A 22,562-nucleotide genomic window follows, 5' to 3' on the forward strand; every position below is an offset into this window, starting at 1 on the left:
TCCTCCTCTCTCGCCCTCGCTCTTAAAGAAACAGCCTCCATCTCCTTACCCCCACACGCCTCGTTTGTTTCTTCCTCCCACCCGCCGCCGAGCAGAAAAAAAAAAGTCAAGTGGAAATTTCTCCCCGCGTCTCCGAAGTGGACACTTGCTAAAGTCATAAAGTCAATCAGACAAATGATTAACCCGTGCCTCCCCGCGCCACTCTTTTGCCACAGCTTTAGTGGGCCGTGGGGTTTGATCACGTGTGGCTTAAGGTTAAATAAGGTTGTCATCCCTCTCCTAACCGCTACTCCTTCCTTCTCTGTTGCGAGAAGTCGCACCCACTCGTCCCACTGCCTGAGGTCATGGCGTCCCACCCCAAAAACAAGCCTTGGCAGATTCCTGTACATAATAGCGGGGGCTGCCAGCTAGCCCCTTGCATTCCCGGGCTGGGCCCCCGCCTCGCTGCGCATAATACCTGCCAGGCTCCAACAGGTGAGCTGTCAGGAAAGACATTAGCGTGTAGGAGTGTACGCCTCGTGTCGAACTGCGCAAAGCACTTGATGTTGCGCCACTTCCCCACCGCCCACCAACATGAGCTCGCCACCCTGACTGAGCGCAAACCAGAATATCTGAAGCAAAGAGGGAGTATTCTGTCACACTAACTTGAATGTCTATTTAAGCAAACACATAGGACGCATTTTCAACACGTGTCCCGTGATCCACCGTGAATTTGTTATGGGAAGGCAATAGTTCAACTAGAACATAGAGGGGGCTGTTCTGCTGAATTAAGAGGGAACTGGAACAAACATGTTCTCTCGTTGGTGCTGTTACTCACAATTAGAAGTGTGTTCCTTCAGTGTTTTTCTGCTTTTCAATAAGCCGAGGTCCACACGAAATCTAGAAAAAGGGAGATTCAGATTTGGGGTGAAAACTTCTACACTAAAATGTCATCTCCTAAACTAGAATTTTAAACTCAAGAAAAGAATGTAGCCAACTTTATTTTACTTAATAAAAGAACATGCTTTCTTTAAATAAACTTAACTATTATCAAATTATAATGGTAAATGGTCTGCATTTATATAGCGCTTTTCAAGTCAATGAAGACCTCCCAAAGCGCTTTACAATGTGCTTCACACTTACCCATTCACACACACACTCACACACCAATAAGGAGTCACCCATGCAAGGCGCCTACCTGCTTATTTGGGGCATTAAGGATTCAGTGTCTTGCCAAAGGACACTTCGACATATAACACGGATGGAATCGAACCTGCGACCTCTTGATCCCAAGACAAGCGCTCTACCTCCTCCGCCCCATGAATTAAAGCCGTACAATTTAAAAAATCCTAAATATGTTTCTGTACAGTAGATTCCCAGCATAAGACATCCTTAAATTTACAACATTTTCACTTGACGGTGTGGATTAAGATGTTTTTTTCGGTCCTTCTTTACTGCATTTTGTTCACTATCCAACATTAACAACACATCATTTTGTATACCCAAAAACTTTTTGTAAACTTTGTATGCGTATGACAAGGTAATTCTCCAAAATAGCTGTCCTCTATTGGTCAATGCCATATAAAATGCTGGTAAAAATCACTTTATCATGAAACTACAGATATGGTATGGCTGAACGACCTCCCATAATGCATTTCTCTTCAGTCATTTCAGAAACTCGTGTGCCCCGTAAAAACTTTGCAAGTCAGTGACACAATACTATAAATCTTTTTAACTAGTTATCTGCTATAGGTTCAATAAATGTAGTAATGATAAAGCAAAAACATGATAACCATGGAATAAAGCTGGCTATTATCAAGAAATATGAAGAGAGCACATGAATCACTACCCTCGCTTAGTTGCAAGTCCTTAAACCATCGACAACTGTGACTGTAATTGATAGTAAGGAGGTTACTACTCAAACTTCTACGAGTATAACAAAACTCGCAACTGGAAACTTTAGTCTTTTCCATTTATAATCCACTATAACTGTCCCCTCCCTCTCTGCATCCTCCCGCTACTCCACTCAACCAGGTTGTCACATCACAGCACAGGTAAATAACATTTATTTTTTTCCTTTATGAATATATTTTTTTGCAAAGGTAATCATAAACATCTATTCTAAATAACCTGTACTTACTATGAACTATATTTTACTTAAATGAATTATAAATATAGAACGCATTAGCTAATTAACATACATTCTTATGCCCTGTCTTAAGTAAATTTCGGTTTGCAATCTCCACCTCAGAGCTGATTAATGTCGCATCCCGGGGTTTACTAAATTTTGTTTTAATCCACACTACGACCTCGGTCTCTTTGGATAGGAAATATATATATATTCAGGGTTGGGTAGGGTTACTTTAACTTGATTACTTTCAATTACTTTTGGATTACTCTAATACCAAATATGCTAATAAAAGACAAAATAAACTAAATATGAATAAAATGATGACTCACAACACGTGGTAAGCTTTCTGTCCTGGATTTGATCTCAGGCAAAACTAACATAAAATGCGACAGAAACAAAATGAAAATAAATCCAAACAGCTTGCCAACATCATTTTTGCCGTTACATGTATTCCGTTTCTCCCCAAGCCTGCACAAAATTTAGTCATTTTATTCATATTTAGTTTCTTTTGTCTTTTATGAGCATATTTGGTATTGGAGTAATCCAAAAGTAATTGAAAGTAATCAAGTTAAAGTAACCCTACCCAACCCTGCTTACCATATATATATATATATATATATATATATATATATATATATCAACGGCGGCACAGTGGTTAGCGCTTGTGCGGCACAGTTCATGTCATGGGAACCTGTCAAGGGTTCAAATCCAGCTCCAGACTTCCTGTGCGGAGTTTGTATGTTCTCCCCGTGCTTGCGTGGGTTTCCTCCGGGCACTCCGGTTTCCTCCCACATTCCAAAGACATGCATTTCAGGTGAATTGGCCGGTCCAAATTGTCCCTAGGTGTGAATGAGCGAATGAGTTGTCTGTCCCTGTGTGCCCTGCGATTGGCTGGCAACCAGTTCAGGGTGTCCCCTGCCCACTGCCCGGAGATGGCTGGGATGGGCTCCAGCCCCCCCGCGACCCTAATAAGGATAAGCGGTATGGCTAATGAGATGAGATATATAAACTGTCGTCGGACTGAATACTATCTTGAGAGTTTAATTACTTTTCCACTCACCGCCAAAATTACGACGTATGTTTAGCCATTGAATTTAACTATTCAAATTTAAAAAAAAAATGTACTTACCACAGAAGAAACCTCGGCCGTTCAATTTTATATTATTTCAAGCTAGCAACTCGCGCATGTTAACGGCTAGCCAGGTGAATTAGCAACCGCGATATGCTAATCACCGAAGTTTTTGTCGCCTTTTTTTTTAGATTTGTTAAAAACGCTTTCATTTTAAAAATCGTGGAGATTTTATAAACACATTGGTTTATATTGGTCGTATGTAGGAAAAATGGGACGAGAAATTGGTCAAGTTAATAAAGGCCGAGGCAATCTAGTGGAAAAAAGTGCTAGGGGTCGAGAGAACGTTTCCCGCCGGCTGATGACGTCACAAAGTTCTCTTTTTCCCTCTCCGTCGGTAAAAAATAATTACATAATAAAGAAAATATTTGGCAAGTCGTTTTAGTGAAGCAAACCTGCTACTCTTGTTGGTTAGTAAAAAGGAAAGTAAATTTTACAAAATATTTAAAAAAAAACATTACAACGCATGCTTCTCACCTTAGACGTTTTCCATGTGTTTTTACACAAATCGTGTACGTTGTGTAATCACTTTCGCACGGAAAACTGCTTAAAAACACTGCTACGTTACACATATAATAAACAACACTGACTTTACAGCAAAATAAACGTGTTCACACAATTTATCTTTGTTTCATATTCTACATAGTCTGCTGATCTGTGATCGAATAGCTGCTGTGTTATAGGGTTTATTATAAGAGGAATTGCAATCATTAATAAGGAAAGCAATTGGCTGAGGGTGACAGGTATGACAATGGGACCGATTCTGTTTAAATCCCTTCAGAAACTTTTTATAATTTATGAAAACATTAAGCGATTGGGTAAAAGGAACACCAATTTAGTATTGGTCATCACATTGATTTTTAACAGTAATACAGTGAGCAAGGATGCAGAACAGGGAAAACCTTAGAGTGCCCCGCACACTCTAAAGATCCTTTGAAGGGACAGTGCAATATGTAGTGCCTCCTAGTGGTGAAGTCATTGAAAAACATTTTTGATTTGAATAAGCAAGTCTCCTTAACTGTCTATCATATAACCGTGCATTTAAAAAAAACAAATAGCAGCGCAGTGGTTAGCGCGTGCGGCACAGTTCTGAGGTCGTGAGATCGCACCTTCCTGTGTGGAGTTTGCATGTTCTCCGCGTGCTTGCGTGGGTTTCCTCCAGGCACTCCGGTTTCCTCCCACATTCCAAAAATATGCATGTCAGGTTAATTGGCCGGTCCAAATTGTCCCTAGGTGTGAATGAGGGAGCAAGACGTCGGTCTGTGTGCCCTGCGACTGGCTGGCAACCAGTTCAGGGTGTCCCCTGCCCACTGCCTGAAAACAGCTGGTCTGGGGCTCCAGCGCCCCCGCAACCCTACTGAGGATAAGCGGTGCAGATAATAGATGAGCCTCACCTAGAGGGAGTGATAGTCCAGCACCTTGCTGATACGGGTACCCCAACAACCTTGCGAAAGGCTGGGCAAAAACAATGAGAATACAAATATTTGTTTTGTCACTGATTCACCGTGGATTATATTATTCCATGTTGTATTTAGCACTCGTTTCAGTCGCATGTCAGAAAATACATAATGTCCCTTTCAAACAGGAACCAACAGGTTCAGTTTCTTCCCCAGGGCCGCCAGTACCATAAACAGGCATAGAAGAATATAAAAACATATTTTGCCTATTTGTTTTTTAAAAACATTTAATCTATTTACTCCAATTACGCAAATTGTTGCCTCTAATGTCCTTGCACAATTTTCATTTAAGTTATTTTATTACATTCATGCCAAAGAAGACAATTGTTTTCAATGTATATTTTTGAAATGTGGTAGAGAAGATGGACTAATAACATGGACAAAAATCCACAGGGAGATGGAAACTCCACACAAGAAGGTCGAAGCCAAGATTCAAAAGCCAATAAAATTAGTACAGGGAGGGAGGTAACCTGGAAAACTAATTATGATGTGCCATTTCTCGTTAATCACGCAACAGCTCCAAGAACTAAGAAATAATTGACAAGCCATCACACATCTTTACATTCACAAATAAGTTTTATTTTATATTTTATACACTAGAACCATATCCAACACAGTTTTTTATATTATAATAAATGACTCTCTTCCTGGTCATTTACATGAATCGAAAAAGTCGTATATTAAGACTGCAAAATAGTACTCCTGTAGTTTTTGTATCTTTTGTACACATACAAGTGAGGATGCATCCATTTTTTTTGCTTGGAACGAATGCACGTTGAGTGTTGAGAGTAAGAAGGGCAGCCAAAGTAGCAGAGAAGAAAAACCGAAAAGTAACGCAAGAGCTGTAGCGAAGCTAGCGACACCACTAGCATGTGACCAACACCGACCCGGATTACAATGCTCATTCGAACCCTTTTCGTACGACTTAAATATTTGCTTCAAGCTGAACGTCCAATTGCACCGCCATTTCTCTTAAAGTTAAGCGAGGTTTTCCCAAAAAGCACGAGTCTGCTGGTTGCTTTTGGAGTGCCAAACATTTTTTGCAGTATAGCTGGGTGGGGGAGCGTAACTGAACACACCTTGGGAATAAAGTACAGAACAACAACAAAGTAAAACAAAAGAAATAAGCCAATAAAAATGATTCATATCGATCTCAACAGAGGGTTCTTGTCCAAACACCTGCTGATCATTCGCGCTGTTAAAATCAAATTACACGCACAGTATTAGATAGATTAAACCATGCTATAGCATCCCATGAATAAGTTTTTTGATCATCGTTTTCTCGGCGTCGTTTAATGACGCGGTATATTCCTGGCATTTCCCGTTACAGGAAAGTGTGACTGAAATGTGTGAGGAAACAATGTCAACGCAAATGCACTGAATTCCATCCAAGGTGCACCATGATAGTGTTCAAGAATGTGCTGAAAAGTGTGGGCATCCTCTTTGGTTTGTGATATTCGGAGCGATCGATAGTTTTATCATTTATCTCCATCAACGAAAAACAAATGAATTACACTATGGCTGATGATTTCAGGTCATTAATGGCTGCGTAAATGGAAATTGCTGCATTTAACTTGATCACCATTTCGATTGAACCGTGTTCAGTTCCTCCAGTTTTAAAAACACCGTACCACCAGCCGTTGTCATAGAAATGATTCTTACAGAAAAGCCCCCTAATACAAGTGCGTCAATCAAAGCGTTTTTGTGTCACCATGGCTCAGTGAAGCCCGTGGTCTTACAGTACGACGAATCGGGAGCCCTGCATTTGCTGCTGGTGAAAAAAATATACACGAGAGCGAGCTGGAACCGTTTTTGAAGTCCAAAAGCAACATGACAAATGTGTGAATGTATGTAAGCGAGACCCAGCGGTGTGATGGGGGCAGTACTCCAGGAGGGAGGAGTGGGCGAGGCAGGCGGTCTTCACTCAGTGCTGCGGGTGGGGGTGCTGGGCTGGTTGAGGTTCATGGTTTTGCACAACCAGCCGGCAAAGTTCACTTCCTCCACTTCGGAACGCTTGATGAACGTGTGACTCTGGAGCGAAACAACATAGAACGTAAGGTGTTATAATATATATAGGAAACAAAAACAAAATACATTGAGATACTCACAATCAGCATCTTCAGATCGGCCCTCTCAGCTGGATTTTTGATCAAGCTGTGAACCCCCCCCAAAAAGGTCACATATATGATATTGCATACTCAATTCTTGTGCCATCAAGGAATCATAACCACATGACCATCCAGTTTTTAGAGCGCTATATTTGGTGTTGGGGTAATTATGGGGGCTTCTTTACCATATGACCTCCACCTACTTCAGCTTCAAAGCAGTGGCACAGGCTTAGGAGCCCTGCCCACCAAGTAAACAAGACTCAAAAGAAATAAGTTGCTAGAGAAGTTTCTCATTTGAACCCTCACCATACAGTTGTTCATTTTTCACAGTCTTGCTAATTCACTGATTTGCATCGTGCATTTTGTGTGCATTGTGATTTGATACACAGCCTCTCCACTTTAAGATCACATTGATTATTACATTTATAATAAAAAAAAACGTTGACACAGTAACTGCAAAGCATGTAAAAATAGTTTGTTTTTTGGTTTCAGAGTATATTACAGTAGATAATTGTATAATAATTGCAAAAAAAAAATACTATGTTTTTACTGAAGGAGTGTTCACTGTAGTCTCTAATTTCAAATTTACTTCAATTATGTTTGCAGCAGTAGTTTAGTAGGTAGAGCGCTCGTCCTGCAAGTTAAATGACCAAGTGTCCTTGGACAAGACACTGAACCTCTCTGGGCCTAGCATGGCTGACTTCAGATTAGTGTTTGTGACTAGGTAAAAGAAAAGTACATTAAAAAGCTCTTTGGGAGGTCTTCAGTTACTGGTTTAAGCCCTATAGATGTGCAGCCAAAATTACCACTTTCAATCTAATCTCCATATCATTACTAAAGTACATCCCGCTCGCAGCAAAAGTTGACAGGGATAATAGATTGGAGACACTATAGTGCAGTTTATTTTAGGTGAGCCAGAACGGTACACTACCAGCCCTGCTCTCAGCAATCGTCAGCCTTGGATAATGGATTGCTGGCTCAAGCGTGCATTTCATTTTAAAAATAGATAAATAAAATATGCCACTAATTTTCTCTCCCAGCTGCCCCCGCTCTCAGCAATAACCAACTGGGGGTAATGGATTGCAGCCAAGAAAGGGAAATTTATTTTAGGTGAGCCAGAACGGTACACTCAACTTTAGATAATGGATCACAGGTACAAACGTGGCTCCTGACCAAAGTGCCTTCTGCTGGTCCACGCTGGCAGCAGTAAGGGATTGGGGATAACTTATTGTGGCCACATAAGTGTGGTTGATTTTAGGCGTGAAATAATAGTGAAAAAAAACAGCAGGCCCAACAAAAGTGCGGTCTGCCGGTCCCGCTTACAGCTATCGGGGATAATGCAATGCACAGACATAGGAACAGTTGATTTTAGGTAGGAATAAGTCAGAAAAAGATCCGCTAGGCCTGGGAAGACGTAGTCTGCCAGCCCTTGCTTGCAGCAATATGTGATCGGGGATGATGGATTCCGGAATACTTTCAAGCTGCGATGCATGAGAGTACTGAAGGATTATAGTACTTTCTGATTCTGAATAGAAGAATCATAGAGAATGAAGACTACCAGGCAAATGTTGTCATCTCCCGTCAGCCGTAACAAGAAACTTCAGCTAGCACGACATAGCAAAGCCAAAATTGTACCTAGTAAAACATCCTGAGGGTGCATAAATCAAAAAAAGACTCACCATTTAGTGACAAAGTCTTGGAAGTCATTGGTGAACACGCCATGTGGCAGTTTAGGAGGAGGCTGCAAATAAGAAGAAAAGACGGGTCTTTTTAAGCAAGGCCATATTTTGAAACTTGCATTTGTGCTCCATTTTTTTTTAAAGACCTCATTCACAATATAGTCCAAAAGTTCAAAGATGGCCATAGCAGGTCGACAGTCCATCACGTGTCCTACGCCAGGGAAGCACAATAAATCGAGTCAAACTATGGACGCTCGGAGCAGAAATGTAAACAGAGCCATTTTTCCTACCGCTGACGGGCCTCCCTGGTGGTCTGGGCCTCTGCATGTTGCAATGAGAGTCTCCCTCGCTCCCGTCCAGTATGGGCCGTCCGAAGATGGTCTCCAGTTCCTTGGCGTCTGGTGGGGGGATAGGGTAGCGGCCGATTGCCAGCTCTACCAGGGACAAACCCATGCTCCATACATCCGACTGGACAGAGTAGTGGGTGCCCTGCAGTCTCTCCGGCTGTTGAGGTAACACATGATTCAGTACATACGTCACAGGGACCTAAGGTTAGGGCCAAAAGTAAGACACAAGGCAGCACTACCAGGTGGAGGGATGTGGATAATGGTGGGACTACACAGGAAAAATATACAGGCCTATCCATCCAATCTAAATCTAATCTAAACTACTTTCTAAATCCTGATTTGTGAGAGATTGTATTTGATTTATAGGCTGAGCAGATTTTCATAAATATTTAGATACGTTCTACTTTAGGCTTCAGAGTGTCTATAGGTATGTGTCAAGGCACCCCTAATAAATACCATCAATATAGATAATCATCTGCTTTCGTGTGGTCTGCCTGGTATGCTCTAAGGACCTCTTGTGGCCAAATTGGGTACTGCAACTTCCGACCAAAGACCACTCCAAGTAGCTGAATGCAATCTTCGTCCGGCAACACAGCACCATTTTGCTTGTTGGTGATATAAATCCATTTTTATAGACAGTTTTGCTTGAGACTGTCACATAAGTAGTTGTATTAAAATTTGTACATGATATAATTTTTAAGAAATCTCTATTATATATTTTTTATTTATTTATATTGGATGAATGGATACTATACACTTAGTTTTGCTGGTCTTTTTGACAACGACAAATAATCTGAATCTGATTCTATTATTTTGTGTATAACACACATTTTTCCCCCGTAAAAGGATAAAGAATACATAAAATTTTACATTAGTATATTACAGTATTTGTGCAATGATCGATCAGTCCAAAAATATTGCTGACCAGAACCACAAGACATTGGATACAATGGTAATCGAACCCGGGTCACTGCAATGAGAGCGCCAAATCTTAACCAATAGACCACCAGTAATATAGATGACATACAAGAATGCATTAAGTTTTAGCTAATCATCGTACTATTTTTTAGTCAGGGTACCAAAGGTGAATGTTAGAGAATGGAGAAAACTGAAATTTGCTCAGAAAGATAATAAACGCAAACCATCACGTCAAGGGAAACAACTCTGTTTTTTCTGATGATGAATCAGATTTTGAAGGACATTAAATGAATATATTGTAAATTTTATGTTGGTTTTGTGTTCATAGTTTTCATTGTCAACAAGTTATTTGATTAATAGTGACAGAAAATGTATAAGAATCTAGGAAGCATAGCTATGGCTAGCTTTTAGCAGCTCATTACAATGAAATAAAAATAATTAAATAGGACTCTAAGGAAAGTCAGGAGAGCGCAACAAAATTGTGATCGCCTGCGGGTGCTCTGTGGGATTATTATCGGGTACCAGAAGTGACTCGGCTGGCGTCTGGGAGAAGGCAAAAGCGGTACTGCTGGTCCCACCTACTGCTAACCACTAGGCTAACAAATATTCGAAGCCACTGCTGCGGACCATGTATCTTGCCAACATCAGGTCCATTAGCCATGAAACGGATGACACAGCAACAACTCGTGAGAAACTAACATTGAGGACGGTTTCCTGTTAATCATCGCAGAGATCCATCTCCAGCAGCCGGTCGCTATCTAAATTGCAGTCTTACACTGAAAGAAAAAGCTCTCTAATTTTGTTTTGCTTTTGTATAACGTCAATAAAACCTTTCATTTAATGGCAATTATGTTTTTATTTGTGGATTTTCACTTTTCATGGGTGGTTCTGGTACCCATTAACCACAAAAACCAAGTGAGCTCTGTATAAGGTACACCCCTAAAGGCAATATAGAATTTGGTTTCAGTCTTTTTCAGCTGAAACTTTGGGATTGGATGCAATGGAAAAAAAGTTTTAATTCTATTTTAAGTTGGTTCCTTTACTGTGTTTTTTTGTGTTTATTTAAATCTTTAGGACAAATTTGTTTTCTCCGTTCGCTAACATTTGTCTCTGGTTCCGTGACTAAAAAAGGGCGATAATGATATAAAACCAAATACATGTTTGAAGGTCATCTATATCACTGGTAGTCCAGTAGTTAGGATAAGGCGCCCTCACCACTGCGACCAGCAGTATTTTTCGACTGATCATTTATTGTAGAAATAAATACGGTGTATATTCTGCTTATTCCCCTTAACGCGAAAGGACCCCGGTTTGAGACGGGGTGAAAACGCATGTTGGCCTGGAGAGGGATGGGCGCCACCGGGCTGTACTTGCCCAAGACACACCACAGGAAATGGTGCCCCTAGAACTCTAGTGGTTAAGGGATCCAGCCATCCAAACAACCATATATTCTGCACCACAAGGTGGGAAAACGTACTTCATGGAAGTTCGATGTGTATTGGGAATCAGTAGGCGCGCAATAGCACTGACAGTCGGTTTGCATAGACCAGGTGTCCACAGGAGAAATAACAGCTAGGGAGAACGAGAGCACAGTTGCCGACATATGCGCCAAAGAACACTCTCCCGGGCACGGCCCTCGCCTCTTGGCAAGGGAGTGAGAAAGAAGGTAGAGGGCGGCGCCACTCCATGCGAGAAAAGAAAGGGAAGGAAAATGGGGATGGGGCCAGAGGAAACGGGGTGGGGGCGCTGAGCTGACTCACCGACATGTAGGAACGCGTTCCAACAAAGGAGTTGGCCATGGAATCTATGAGCTGGCCGCTTACTCCGAAGTCACACAGCTTGATCTCCCCGCGAGAGTTGACCAGAATGTTGGAGGGCTTCACGTCTATATGTGGCAGGCGGAGGGTGGGGTCGAGGCATGGACAAAAGCAAGACAGATGGGGATAGAATTAAACACAATAATAATCCATTGCATTTATCAAGACATATGACTTGAAGAGCTCAAGTAAACTGTGAATAAGACATTTATAAATATTTTGGAGACAAAACTCTCCCTATACAAGTGTTGGCCAAAATGACGGTAATATATAGCTTACATTTTTAGTTGCATGGAAGTTCTTCCAATTACAATTAACTACTGGGAAAGAGTACCTTTATTTTTTGCGTGGCCCTTAATAAATGTCAAAGATCCATGCACTAATACATATTTCATATTGCCCTGCTTTTGTGGAACAGGCACGTGTCCTTTTGGGCGCGACAACGTTTTTTAGGATAATGCCATACAAACTAATACCAGCTGCTGTTAAACACAAGGGAAGATGAAATGCAATGCCAAGGCAAAGCCACCAGAGAGCAATGTCAGCATCATTTTTAAGCAGACTGGTTGAGGAACATAGCAACAATTTCAAACATTTACAAGCACCCAAAATTCCAGAAGTTTTGAATCCTTGAAATCGCAAGATTAAAATTTAAGCATTTAAGGATTTCAAGCACTTATAGGAGGTAACAACGCATCAAGTTTTGGCTTCAGCAAACAAGTGAGCCCTAAATGGTTGGTAGCTAAGCCAGGGGAAGTTGTGTTGCCTATTCCAGTTGATAGTAACAAAGTTGCTGCATTGATTATTTTTTTAACATAAAAGGGGATCTCATTCATTAAACATACTAAATATTAATGAGAATGAATGCCATAATGCCTGTTGTGTTGTAAATGCAAAGCAGGAGTCTTTTGAGCAGGTAAATATCAATTTCCACTTGCCATGTCATGGCATGTCTTGTCAAATAAAAAAGCAGCATATTAAAAATAAGAGAATCATTTACTTTAATCCAATTAAGGTTTGGCTTACGTATTAACATAAACAATAATTCAATTCCTCAAATAACTGAGAGTTAGAGGTCTTCTCCCATCCCTATCAGTGTATGAGCTTCCCTCATGTTCCTTTCCAAACATGGTTAGTTTGATTATTACCACAATATTTGTATTTTAGTTTTTGTTTATATATTTTTCCTTTTATATAATTTTAACCGTCTGAGTGTGTGCAGTTCCAGCAAGTTGGGTGGCGAAAAAGGGGGTATTTTATTCTCTAATTGTACGGCAAATGTTTCTTAAAAAAAAATAAAATAAAAAAAAAACCTTCGGTTGTGATTTGTTGTCTGAAAAGTCCTATACACATAAAATTGGATTTAATAAAATATAAATATGGGAATGGGGTGCATTCAAGGCTACTCTTTCTGTGAAAAAAATAATACTACTGTGTTAAATAACTAATATGGATTATTATTACGCAAAACAATTAATATCGATAATTACATATATTCATAATATGCAAGAAGGTGCAAACACATTAAGAAAGATGCACAAAAATAGATATGTTTATCCTTGAAACCTGTCTTTGGAGATACATGTCAATTGCCTAACAACCTAGGTCAAGGAGTGAGTGACAAAGCAATGCCATGAAGAAGCGTGCAAGAAAAAAAGCTATTAAGGGAGGGGAAATAGGGAAGGGTACAACAGGGCGAGGTTGCTACTAAATGACATTTGAGAGGCGGTAATTACCGCCCAAGCTGACAAACAACTCTGTCTCTGACTACCACTCACCCTGCGGCAAGTGTCCCGACTTTATACAAAGCTTCCAATACAGGATGATAACGCAAATGACGAGAAAAGCTCCTGCGTAATGTCATAATTAAGGTGGGTGGCACCCACTTTGGTATTTACTACTTCAAAAATGTCAACCCAGGATCTCTCAGTTTTAGTTTTTACCTCTGTGCATGATCTGGTGCTTCTCCCGCAGGTAGGCCAAACCTCTTAAAACCTAGAAAACAACACAAACACATCACTCAAACGTGTGGCCAGTTATTAAACCCCTTTACAATGATCCGAATAATATGTAAATAATAAGATCTGTATGACTTACAGCTATGCTAACTTTGCCTAAAACTTCTTCTGGAATTCTCCTGGCTTCTTTCAGAACCTGGTCCAAGGATCCACCATCCTACAGAAGCAAGTCAAGTAAATATCGAAACGTCAACACTAGGTCGGGTTTAATCAAATGTCACAATATCCCACCATGTGCTCCATACAGATACTGATCTCGCCATCACTGTAGAAGGCGCCATAAAAGCCAACAATGTACGGGGAGTTGCACTTGTGCAGGACTTGAAGCTCTCTGATGATCTGGTTCCTGATGGCCGGCTTGATTTCCAAGTGGATCAACTGAGACAAAGGAGAAGGAGGTTGATGTACATTAACAAGTAATGCTTTTAAAAGGAGTAAAACTGTCTAAAAGTAACTTTACTGGTGTCTAATTTCACAGTAGGTGTATCATACAATTTCATTAAAAAGTAACTGAAAGGGTTGTACTGAATTTTTAGCACCAACATTTTGCGATGCACAAAATTGCCCTTTCAGTTTTGGCCCAAAGAAAAAATTAAAACCACAGAAAGACTTCCGAAAGAATGATGTTGTAATGATGTCTCATCACAAATGGGCCAAGCCATGTGAAGCTGGCTTTCACATGGGGGCAGGTTTGTGCACTTTTTTCTCATTTTGCACACGAGAAGGAACTGGAAGGGAATATACTTTGAAAACAGAACATCTGCCAACCTTTTACCAACAATACATTTTTTTAGCCACTAGCTGGATCTTGGATACAGTTTACATGCTAACACTACCTAGATAGCTGACTAAAGTTGAGCTCTTTTAATTCGTAAACACATACTTTTGTGTGTGTGACAATCAGTCCCTTCGGAGTCGATTGGCTGGCACTATGCTATGTAAGACGTGAATTTAATTTACTGTTATTTTTTTAATTTGTAAAGTACTTTCTAAAGTTGTGGCACAGAAGATGAATGATTTTGACTGAGAATAATATTTTTGAATGTATGCAGTCAAAATTCAGGGCTAATCACCATACCGAGACAGACCTGGTTAAGGTAACCAGCAATTTTCCCCTGGCAATGAACTCTACGTTTCATTATGTTGCTGCTGCTGGACTTCAGTGCTGCCTTCGACACTGTGGACCATAAAATCTTACCAGATCGGCTGAAAAAAATGGAGTGGTCTCTCAGGAACTGTCCTCTCATGTTTCGGATCCTACCTCTCGGATAGGACGCATTGTGTTAGATATGGTAAAATGACCCCGTAGTCCTTTAGCGTTATCTGTGGCGTTCCGCAGGGCTCAGTACCCGGTCCCCTTCTTTTCAGCATTTATATGCTTCTGTTAGGTAATATTATTCGCAAGTATAACGTCAGTTTCCATTACTATGCAGATGACACTCAACTATATCTTCCAATGGAGGAATCTGCCCCACTTAATTGTGGAAATTTGGAGAATTGCCTCACTGAAAAATCTAAGGCTGTCCTTCCAGTTACACGTTAAGAATATAGAAGAATAGCTTTTTACCATCTTTGCAAAATTGCTAAATATCGCCCTATGCTGCAACAATCTGATGCAGAGATTACAATACATGTGTTTGTTACCTCCAGTCTCGATTACTGTAATGTACTATTCTCCGGTCTTCTAAAGTCTAGCATCAAGAGCCTGCAGCTGGTAAATGCTGTAGCGAGGCTTTGAACTAAGACAAGAAAGTTTGATCACATTACCCTGATTTTAACTAAACTGCACCCTGTTGGTTTAAGGTGAGATTTGAAGGTTCTGTTGGTATTGTACAAAATTATGCGTGGACTTGCTCCCTCATATCTTTCAGATTTCATTTCCCCCCATGTTCCTGCTCAGTGCCTTTGCTCAGAAAATGCTGGTCTGGTGGTGATCCCAAGAGCCATGAAGACATCCGCAGGTTCGAGAGTGTTCTTTATTTGGGCCCCGGTGCTTTGGAATACTTTTCAATCTCAGTGGAATGTTTTAAATCTAGGCTTAAAACACATTTTTATTCTATAGCTTATGAATGACCCATGTCTCATGTCTGTGCATTGCAACATCCATTGCAGCCTGCTCATCCTGGAGGGGGAATTACCGCATGTGTAGGCCCTACAGGGTTTCTTCATTTTCTTCGTGCTGAGGTTTTGAGATTTTCCTTGCCCTCATGTAGATTTTAGATCAGGGGATGGTGTATTCGTCTGTGCAGCCGTTTGTGATTAGGGGTTATACAAATAAACATGACTTGACACTAATGTTGTATAAGACATTGCCAACCACAGCAGCACTATCATCATCAATTGCATCTTTGTCCAGTTTTCTTTGCACTATTTATTCTCCAGTCCATTAAAAAGTAAATGCTCAGACAGCTATTAAACAATTTATTCTTCATCATAGCCAGCCACTTTCCTCAAAGTACAATGAACTTGCCTATCCTATTTGCATTTTAGATCTCTCATCAGTTCGACTTCTTCTGTATCACTTTGTTGTCTGGCTGGATTTTTTTAAGTTCTTAAATGCCTTTTTGTTGTTTTGAGAATGTTAACAATTTAAAAAATGAAAACAATTAAAAGTTCCATCTAGTCATAGGGGTTTAACATTTTATATTGTAACGTTTCAAAGCAAGTCAGGACAAAATAAGTATTTAATTTAATTGCATTTTATTTTATTCATCAATTTAATGGGTTTATTTATGTAGTGTTCAGTTTTGGGCCTTAATTCTTTTTTTGCATCCTCAGGTATGATAATAAGGCAGTGTTTCTAAGGGGGGGCAAAATTGTCTGAAAATATCTGGATCATACAATAAAAATAAATCATTAATAATGTTATTATTTCTAATTAAAATCATCAACATTGTAAACATCGGGTTGAACATTGAAATACAAGAAGAAAAACATAATTTTACTCCAACTTGCTCCTACTTGTTGAAAAACAAACAAGCGAAATGACTTCTGTAGAAATATGGGAGTGGTACAGTCATGCAAACTCAGCATTTTTGAGGCACTGTTGATGCAACAAACTTGAGGGGACTACATGAAAATGTGCCCCCTACTGGTTGAAGATAGACCCTCAAAATCCACTACACACAACTTCAAAATTAAAGAACCAAATAACAAAGACAAAAAATAATACTTTTATAGATACACGTTTAATCTATACCCTTAGATTAAAAATGTATCATTCCATCCGTCATTCTTTATTTTTTATCAAAATAATTCAGAAAATAGATCAAATCAAAGTGCATTGTAGTGGGCACCTCATCTTGCCGTGTAATTATGGGTAATTGCAACCACAAGACTAAAAAAAAGTAAGCTCACTAAGCCAAAAAGTTCACACTCACTCATCCTCACCTTGCGAGCCATGACCAAACCAGAAGGTTTGTGGCGGACTTTGTTGACAACTCCTCCGTTTCCGGCGCCCAGCTCACAAATTGGGTCAAAGTCCTCGTCCTTGAGCTCCCCGACCTGCGCTTTCTGGGTGAGGAAAGCTTCCAGTCGCATCTTCTGCTGCTCATCCAGATCTAACTCTCCTAGCTTTTTTTGTAAGGCCTCAAGGTTTGCTCTATACGAAAAAAGGAAAGCAGCATTGTAAGGTTATGTTAAGCTTCTGCTATCCATTTTCTGGATCGCTTGTCCTCAATAAGAGTCTCAAGGGCGCTGAAGCACATGCAAGGTGACTTTGAGGTGAGAAGTAGGGCAACAGACTCTTCGCCAGACAAGAAGAAATCACATTGACATTCTTATTTAAAAAAATACTTACATTACTAAATCAAAAGCCAGACCAAATTTTAGGATGCCATATCCTTAAATTATATGAACTCCAAAATGGTTGCCTTAAAGGAAATAATGTTGATAAAAGAAACAAATTCAGAGTTTCCACAAGAAACCTCGGGAAGTATGGTGATTAGGGATAAGGCTCGGTTCATCATTCAAAATGTGGAAATGATAAAAATCCGGATTGGTTTGTTAGGATTTGTTGGTATTTTGTATTTTTTCATCACCACTCGCTATGCCGAAATAACTCAGATTTATTGTTTCATCAGTCCACAGCTCCTTATTCCAAAACAAAGTTGGCTTGTCCAAATGTGCAACTGTTTGTGGATTTTGAGCAGAAAAGCCTTCTGATGCATTTCTCTCCCATATAACATTGCTTGGCGAAAAGTGTGCCAAATAGTTGAATTATGCACATTGACACACTTTGCAGCAAGTATCTGTGGAGATGCCCTGTGGGTTGAGACCGATTGTTCTCACCATCCTAAGCTTCTAATTCATCTGATTTTCCGTTTTCCCCGACCTTCAACTCTGGGCCTTAACAATAACTAAGCCTGTGGCATTCAATTTACTCACTATGTGCCTTTGAGCTTCAATATCATCACTATGTTTTTCAGAGTCAAAACTAAGAACTGAAATCTCTGAGCTAGCTTTTTCTATCCTTAACTAAAGTTAACCATGATGTTGGACAATCCATGTCTTTGGGTCTCTTAGTTTTTTGTAGGCTCCCATGTCACCACTCAAAAATATACATAGAGGAGAAAATCTTGCAGCTGGGCACCTTAAACCTTGGTAGGTATTTTTACACATATTTTGTCTTTTTGATGGTTTTGATGAGTTATCAAGGAAAAAGCATCGAAAAAACACTCTACAGAGGGCATTAAAAAAGAAAAAAAGCGTGTACAATCCATTGCAAAATACATCTCGAGTGTAGAATAAGTTACTTATAACCCCAACGATTTAATACCCTTTCTCATGATTGGCTTTACCTGTCTTATGTAGGTCAAAGTTAAAGTACCTTACAAAATACATTTTGCGTTCCAATAATTAGTACTAAATGTATTTCTGACAATAAAACAGCATTGGTGCCCAAATATATGCACCATGTTACTTTGGTTTAAGTCATTATTGCAAACTTTCCTAAATTATTTGAACTTAATTTCACACCTAAAATATCACCATGTTTGTTTGCTATATTATATATATATATATATATATATATTTGCAAAATTATCAGGCTTGGCCAAACTTTTTCGTAGGATTTTGAAACATTACAAGCAAAACACATTAACTACTACTTACTAGTGGTAGGCGATACTGGGATTTTTAGTATTGACACGATGCAAGTAATAAGAGGGTAGTATCGCTCAATACTGTTTTGATACTCCATGCATGGAAATGTTGTCACCAAAGAATTAAACCCTAATTTCTTGCAATTCATAGTTTGATGTACTTTAAATATGGAAAAATTAATAAGGGCTTATTTTGAAGGAGCGTCTTATCAGGTGTGCCATATTTCGTAAAATTTGGACTATAAGCCGCAACTTTTTACGCAAGCTTTCAACCCTGCGGCTTATGCAACAATGCGGCCAATTCATGCATTTTTTTAACGGCCACCAGGGGCGCCCGAGCAGTATACGTAAGTGAGACTCGTGGAATATATGTGTCGAGGAAGGCACATGTATAATGTAACTTCGTGCATGAATAAAACTAGCAGGAACAGACCCTCATCATGGAAAATGTGTCAATCCAAAGGAGAGCGCTAACTCTCATATTGGGAATAATTTTACAAGTCATTTTATTTGTAAACAGAAATAATGTGGCCAAACGACCAGATTACAAGAAGCAACGTCCCACGAAGCAGAAATGTTTAAGGCGGATTCCTATTTATCTGTCAGCATTATGGTGTGTTTCTGAGTAAATATTTTACAAGGTTGGATATTTTTGAATGTTCTTGATGTAACAAAGCCATTTTTGCGAACATTCAAAGAAGTTGAAGACGGCCAGGGGACGTAGTGGAGGGTTACTTTGGCTTTATAGTTTCCAGGTATCCTGTTTCAGACTGATCGTGATGTTTCTTTGATGAGTATATTTTGAAATAGTAATCTTGAATCCAAAGAGGTTAAGCTCTCCAAAAGGTATGTGACATATTTCAGAGACAGGTGACATCGTACGGATACGTATTCGTTTATCAAAAGTCTGACGGCCCAACGGCGAATGCAAGGGGGTAAGGTACCGTAAATTATTAAAACGCTTTCAGTATAGCATCTTTATATATCTCCTGCCCGCTGCTAAACATCAGCTTGCACTACCCCAACGGAGCTTTATCGTCGACGGCGACTTTAATCGGGCATGTTTATTGACTGTACTCCCAAATCCTTTCAATTGTGGACTCCCAAATCTACTAATTGTGGACTGAGCAATTCGGAAAACGCTGGACTGAGCAATTCGGAAAAACGCTGGACTGTGTAATGTAAGATCAAACATTCGGGAACTCTGTTTGACCCTCACAACACAAAATGGGAAGATGATATCATTCCAAAGACAATAGCATCAGCCAAATCCAAGTATCAGTATTCGGATCGACCGTGACTGCTTACAGGTGGACTATTACAAAAGTTAGGAAACCAGCGCATTAAAACTAAGCCTTACTCAAATTTGGGCACAAATGAAAATAATTGATCACACTTATTCACGTTGATTGTTTATTGAACCTTATGTGCATCTTTTTTGAATGTGGGATGAAGCCTAGACACCCTGCAAACGCAGAGCAAGGCCAGAACCGAGATCCAAACCGGGTGTATGTAAAGATGTTAGAACAACATTTTCTATTACTCACTAATATTTGTCATGGTACTCACTCAGATGCAGCATCAGTGGTGTTTGAGGTGGGCTGCCCTTCTCCAATGGGCGTTATATTCAAGGGAACCGGTCTTCTTTTGGCAGGCATGACAGTTGAGGTGGTGGAAAACAGTTGCAAAAGCTTAAATATTTTTGTTAAAAAAAACTGAACCGAAAAAGTCGGGTAATCGTGTGGCAAAGTCGTCCCTCTTTTCCACGTTCGCTAGCAACAGGATCAAGTCGAAGTGGCTAACGACTTAGCGGGCTAACGTCAACGAATAAAATGACACTTTCACGAGCAGTGTCAGTCCAAAGTTTGGCTAAAACGTGACATTCCGCTGCGTTTTAATGAGCAAATCTTGACAAGGTGTTTATAATATTTGAGGGGAATCCATTTCTATTTTTGGACGCTTCTTATCGGGGCTATCTACCTGCCGCTAGCCATTAGCCACCTAGCTAAGTGCTACCGGAAAAGGGAACCTGTGAGACTCAGCGGCCAGCCACGTTTTTTTCCCCCACGTTGAAGCGACGGTAGGCTGGTCGTCTTCTGGCGTCCCTTCGCAAAGTTAAAATCGGGCTTACAGTGGCTGGGTAGCGGGACAGACTTTCGCCTGAGACTCCTGATGGTGGTCCGTTAATACAGGAAGCAGTCAACCTGGAGTGACACCCACAAGGATCGTTCGTCACTTGAGCGAGAATAGTGCGTCTAAATTGAAAATAAATCTTCCAGAAAATTGACAATAAAAACAAATAATTATGTCACGAAATTATAAAACAAAAAAGAACAAATAATCTCTCCTTTTAAATAATCATAACTGTTTTATGAGTAAGTCATTGGTATGTTAGGTCTGCCTCCACCAAGTGGTTAGATGGGTGAAATGAAGACTTTGTTCTACAGTAACCCATCGCTATATCGCGGTTCACCTTTCACGGTCCGACTGCTTCGCGGTTCTTCCTCATGCTTTGTGTTCTGCATTCTGGTTGGGTAAACAGACTCTAAGAGGTCCGATAACATCACGCCGATTTTGGCTAACCTGCATTGGCTCCCTGTTAGCCTAGGTTGTGATTCCAAGGTTCTCTTGGTGTTATACAGAATCATACATGGACTCGCTCCCTCATATCTTTCAGATCTGATTTCCCCCTATGTTCCGGTCCGAAGTCTTCGTTCTGAGAGCACCGGTCTTCTGGTGATCCCAAGAGCCAAGAAGTGTTCCGCTGGTTCGAGAGCGTTCTCCATCCGGGCACCGATGCTGTGGAATGCTCTTCCCCCTGAGATCCGATCTGCAACCTCAGTGGAAATGTTTAAATCTAAGCTTAAAACACACTTCTACTCTATAGCATATGAATAACCTATACTTTTCGTGGACAATATCTCTGTATTATTTGTGATTGCAACATCCTTTGCTGTCTGGTAATCCTGAAAGGGGGATGCCACATGTGCGGTCCCTTCTCAAGGTTTCTTCATTTTCCTCGTGTTAACGTTTTTGAGTTTTTCCTTGCCCTCATGTTGGTTCCAGATCAGGGGATGGTGTAATTATAGTCTGAAAAAATAGTCTGTAATAACCTGTTAAGCCATTTGAGACTCTTTGTGATTAAGGGCTATACAAATAAAAATGACTTGACTTTAAAGAAAAAATGTTTTACAGGTACATACATGCTTTTCCTTATTTTTGTAACAAAAAAAATTGTGCGGAAGTTTTTTTTTGTTAGACTGATCTCGTTTTGCCCATTTGGCCTCCAATACAAATGTTTCGGTCACTAGTAGCAAAAGACAAAGTCATCATAGATTGCTAATATTATGGCTGTGAGTAAATAGGCACTGTGTTGTGTTTGCAAGGTTTATAATCGCTTAAAAAGAGGAATTGCATTCAATAATAAGGGGATCTAATGGCTGATATTTACAGGTATGAACTTGTTTAACAAATATTTGGGCCTGTAAAATTGGTTATTTTGTTGCTTTTTATTCAGGCACAACACAATAACATCAACCACTAATTAAAAAAAAGTAATCAACTAAATATTTGCACAAAAACAGCCGTGCAATACAATGACATAATTCATAATCAGGAGCCCACAGAAAGTAGCCTAAAGCAGAAGCTTTTAAGTGCCTACAAATAAAGAGTAAGACTAAGTCCAGATGGAGAATAAAATTCTAAATTGGGGGTACAAACACCCCATATATGTAATTGTCAACATATTATTCGGAAAAGATAAACCTCATAATGAAATGAAATACTTGTCTTTATTTTGAGGGACCTGAGGCGCCAACCAGTCAGCAAAACGCTAAAGAGGTGGTAGCCACGGTGGGAAGAATTTTAAAATGTTGAT

General features: G+C 40.0%; 2 protein-coding genes across 3 annotated transcripts in view; both read right to left on the reverse strand.

Moving 5' to 3' along the window:
• zbtb7a (zinc finger and BTB domain containing 7a) overlaps positions 1 to 3,852 on the reverse strand; it is a 31,899-nt gene extending 28,047 nt beyond the window's left edge. Inside the window, exons 1-2 of one of the 2 annotated variants that reach the window (XM_088350392.1) lie at positions 3,717 to 3,852; positions 818 to 879 (exon numbers count right to left, since the gene is read on the reverse strand). The gene's annotated coding sequence lies outside the window, so the exon portion shown is untranslated. Of the gene's footprint in view, positions 1 to 817; positions 890 to 3,716 lie in introns of those variants that run through there. The other variant, XM_088350393.1, reaches the window with a different exon arrangement.
• Positions 3,853 to 5,253: 1,401 nt separating this feature from the next.
• On the reverse strand, positions 5,254 to 20,901 carry map2k2a (mitogen-activated protein kinase kinase 2a). The gene is made up of 11 exons (XM_088349399.1): positions 20,255 to 20,901; positions 16,974 to 17,184; positions 13,815 to 13,961; positions 13,663 to 13,740; positions 13,509 to 13,560; positions 11,509 to 11,633; positions 8,774 to 8,987; positions 8,630 to 8,694; positions 8,484 to 8,545; positions 6,805 to 6,850; positions 5,254 to 6,727 (listed from the first exon to the last, which is right to left on the reverse strand). The coding sequence occupies exons 1-11, from the start codon at positions 20,341 to 20,343 to the stop codon at positions 6,617 to 6,619; spliced, it is 1,200 nt and encodes a 399-aa protein (XP_088205525.1). The 5' UTR covers positions 20,344 to 20,901; the 3' UTR covers positions 5,254 to 6,616.
• Between the last annotated feature and the right edge of the window lie 1,661 nt (positions 20,902 to 22,562).

Source organism: Urocampus carinirostris, chromosome 12, assembly GCF_059441175.1.
Source record: "Urocampus carinirostris isolate Australia breed hairy pipefish chromosome 12, RoL_Ucar_1.0, whole genome shotgun sequence".
Taxonomy (NCBI): domain Eukaryota; kingdom Metazoa; phylum Chordata; class Actinopteri; order Syngnathiformes; family Syngnathidae; genus Urocampus; species Urocampus carinirostris.

Excerpts from the sequence above, each read along its gene's own strand:
- map2k2a (XM_088349399.1), bottom strand. The coding sequence starts at position 20,343 with ATGCCTGCCAAAAGAAGACCGGTTCCCTTGAATATAACGCCCATTGGA. Across the intron at positions 13,741-13,814 it reads GTATCTGTATGGAGCACATG|GATGGTGGATCCTTGGACCA; the intron begins GTGGGATATTGT and ends TTGCTTCTGTAG. Across the intron at positions 8,695-8,773 it reads ACCAGGGAGGCCCGTCAGCG|GACACGTGATGGACTGTCGA; the intron begins GTAGGAAAAATG and ends TCCCTGGCGTAG.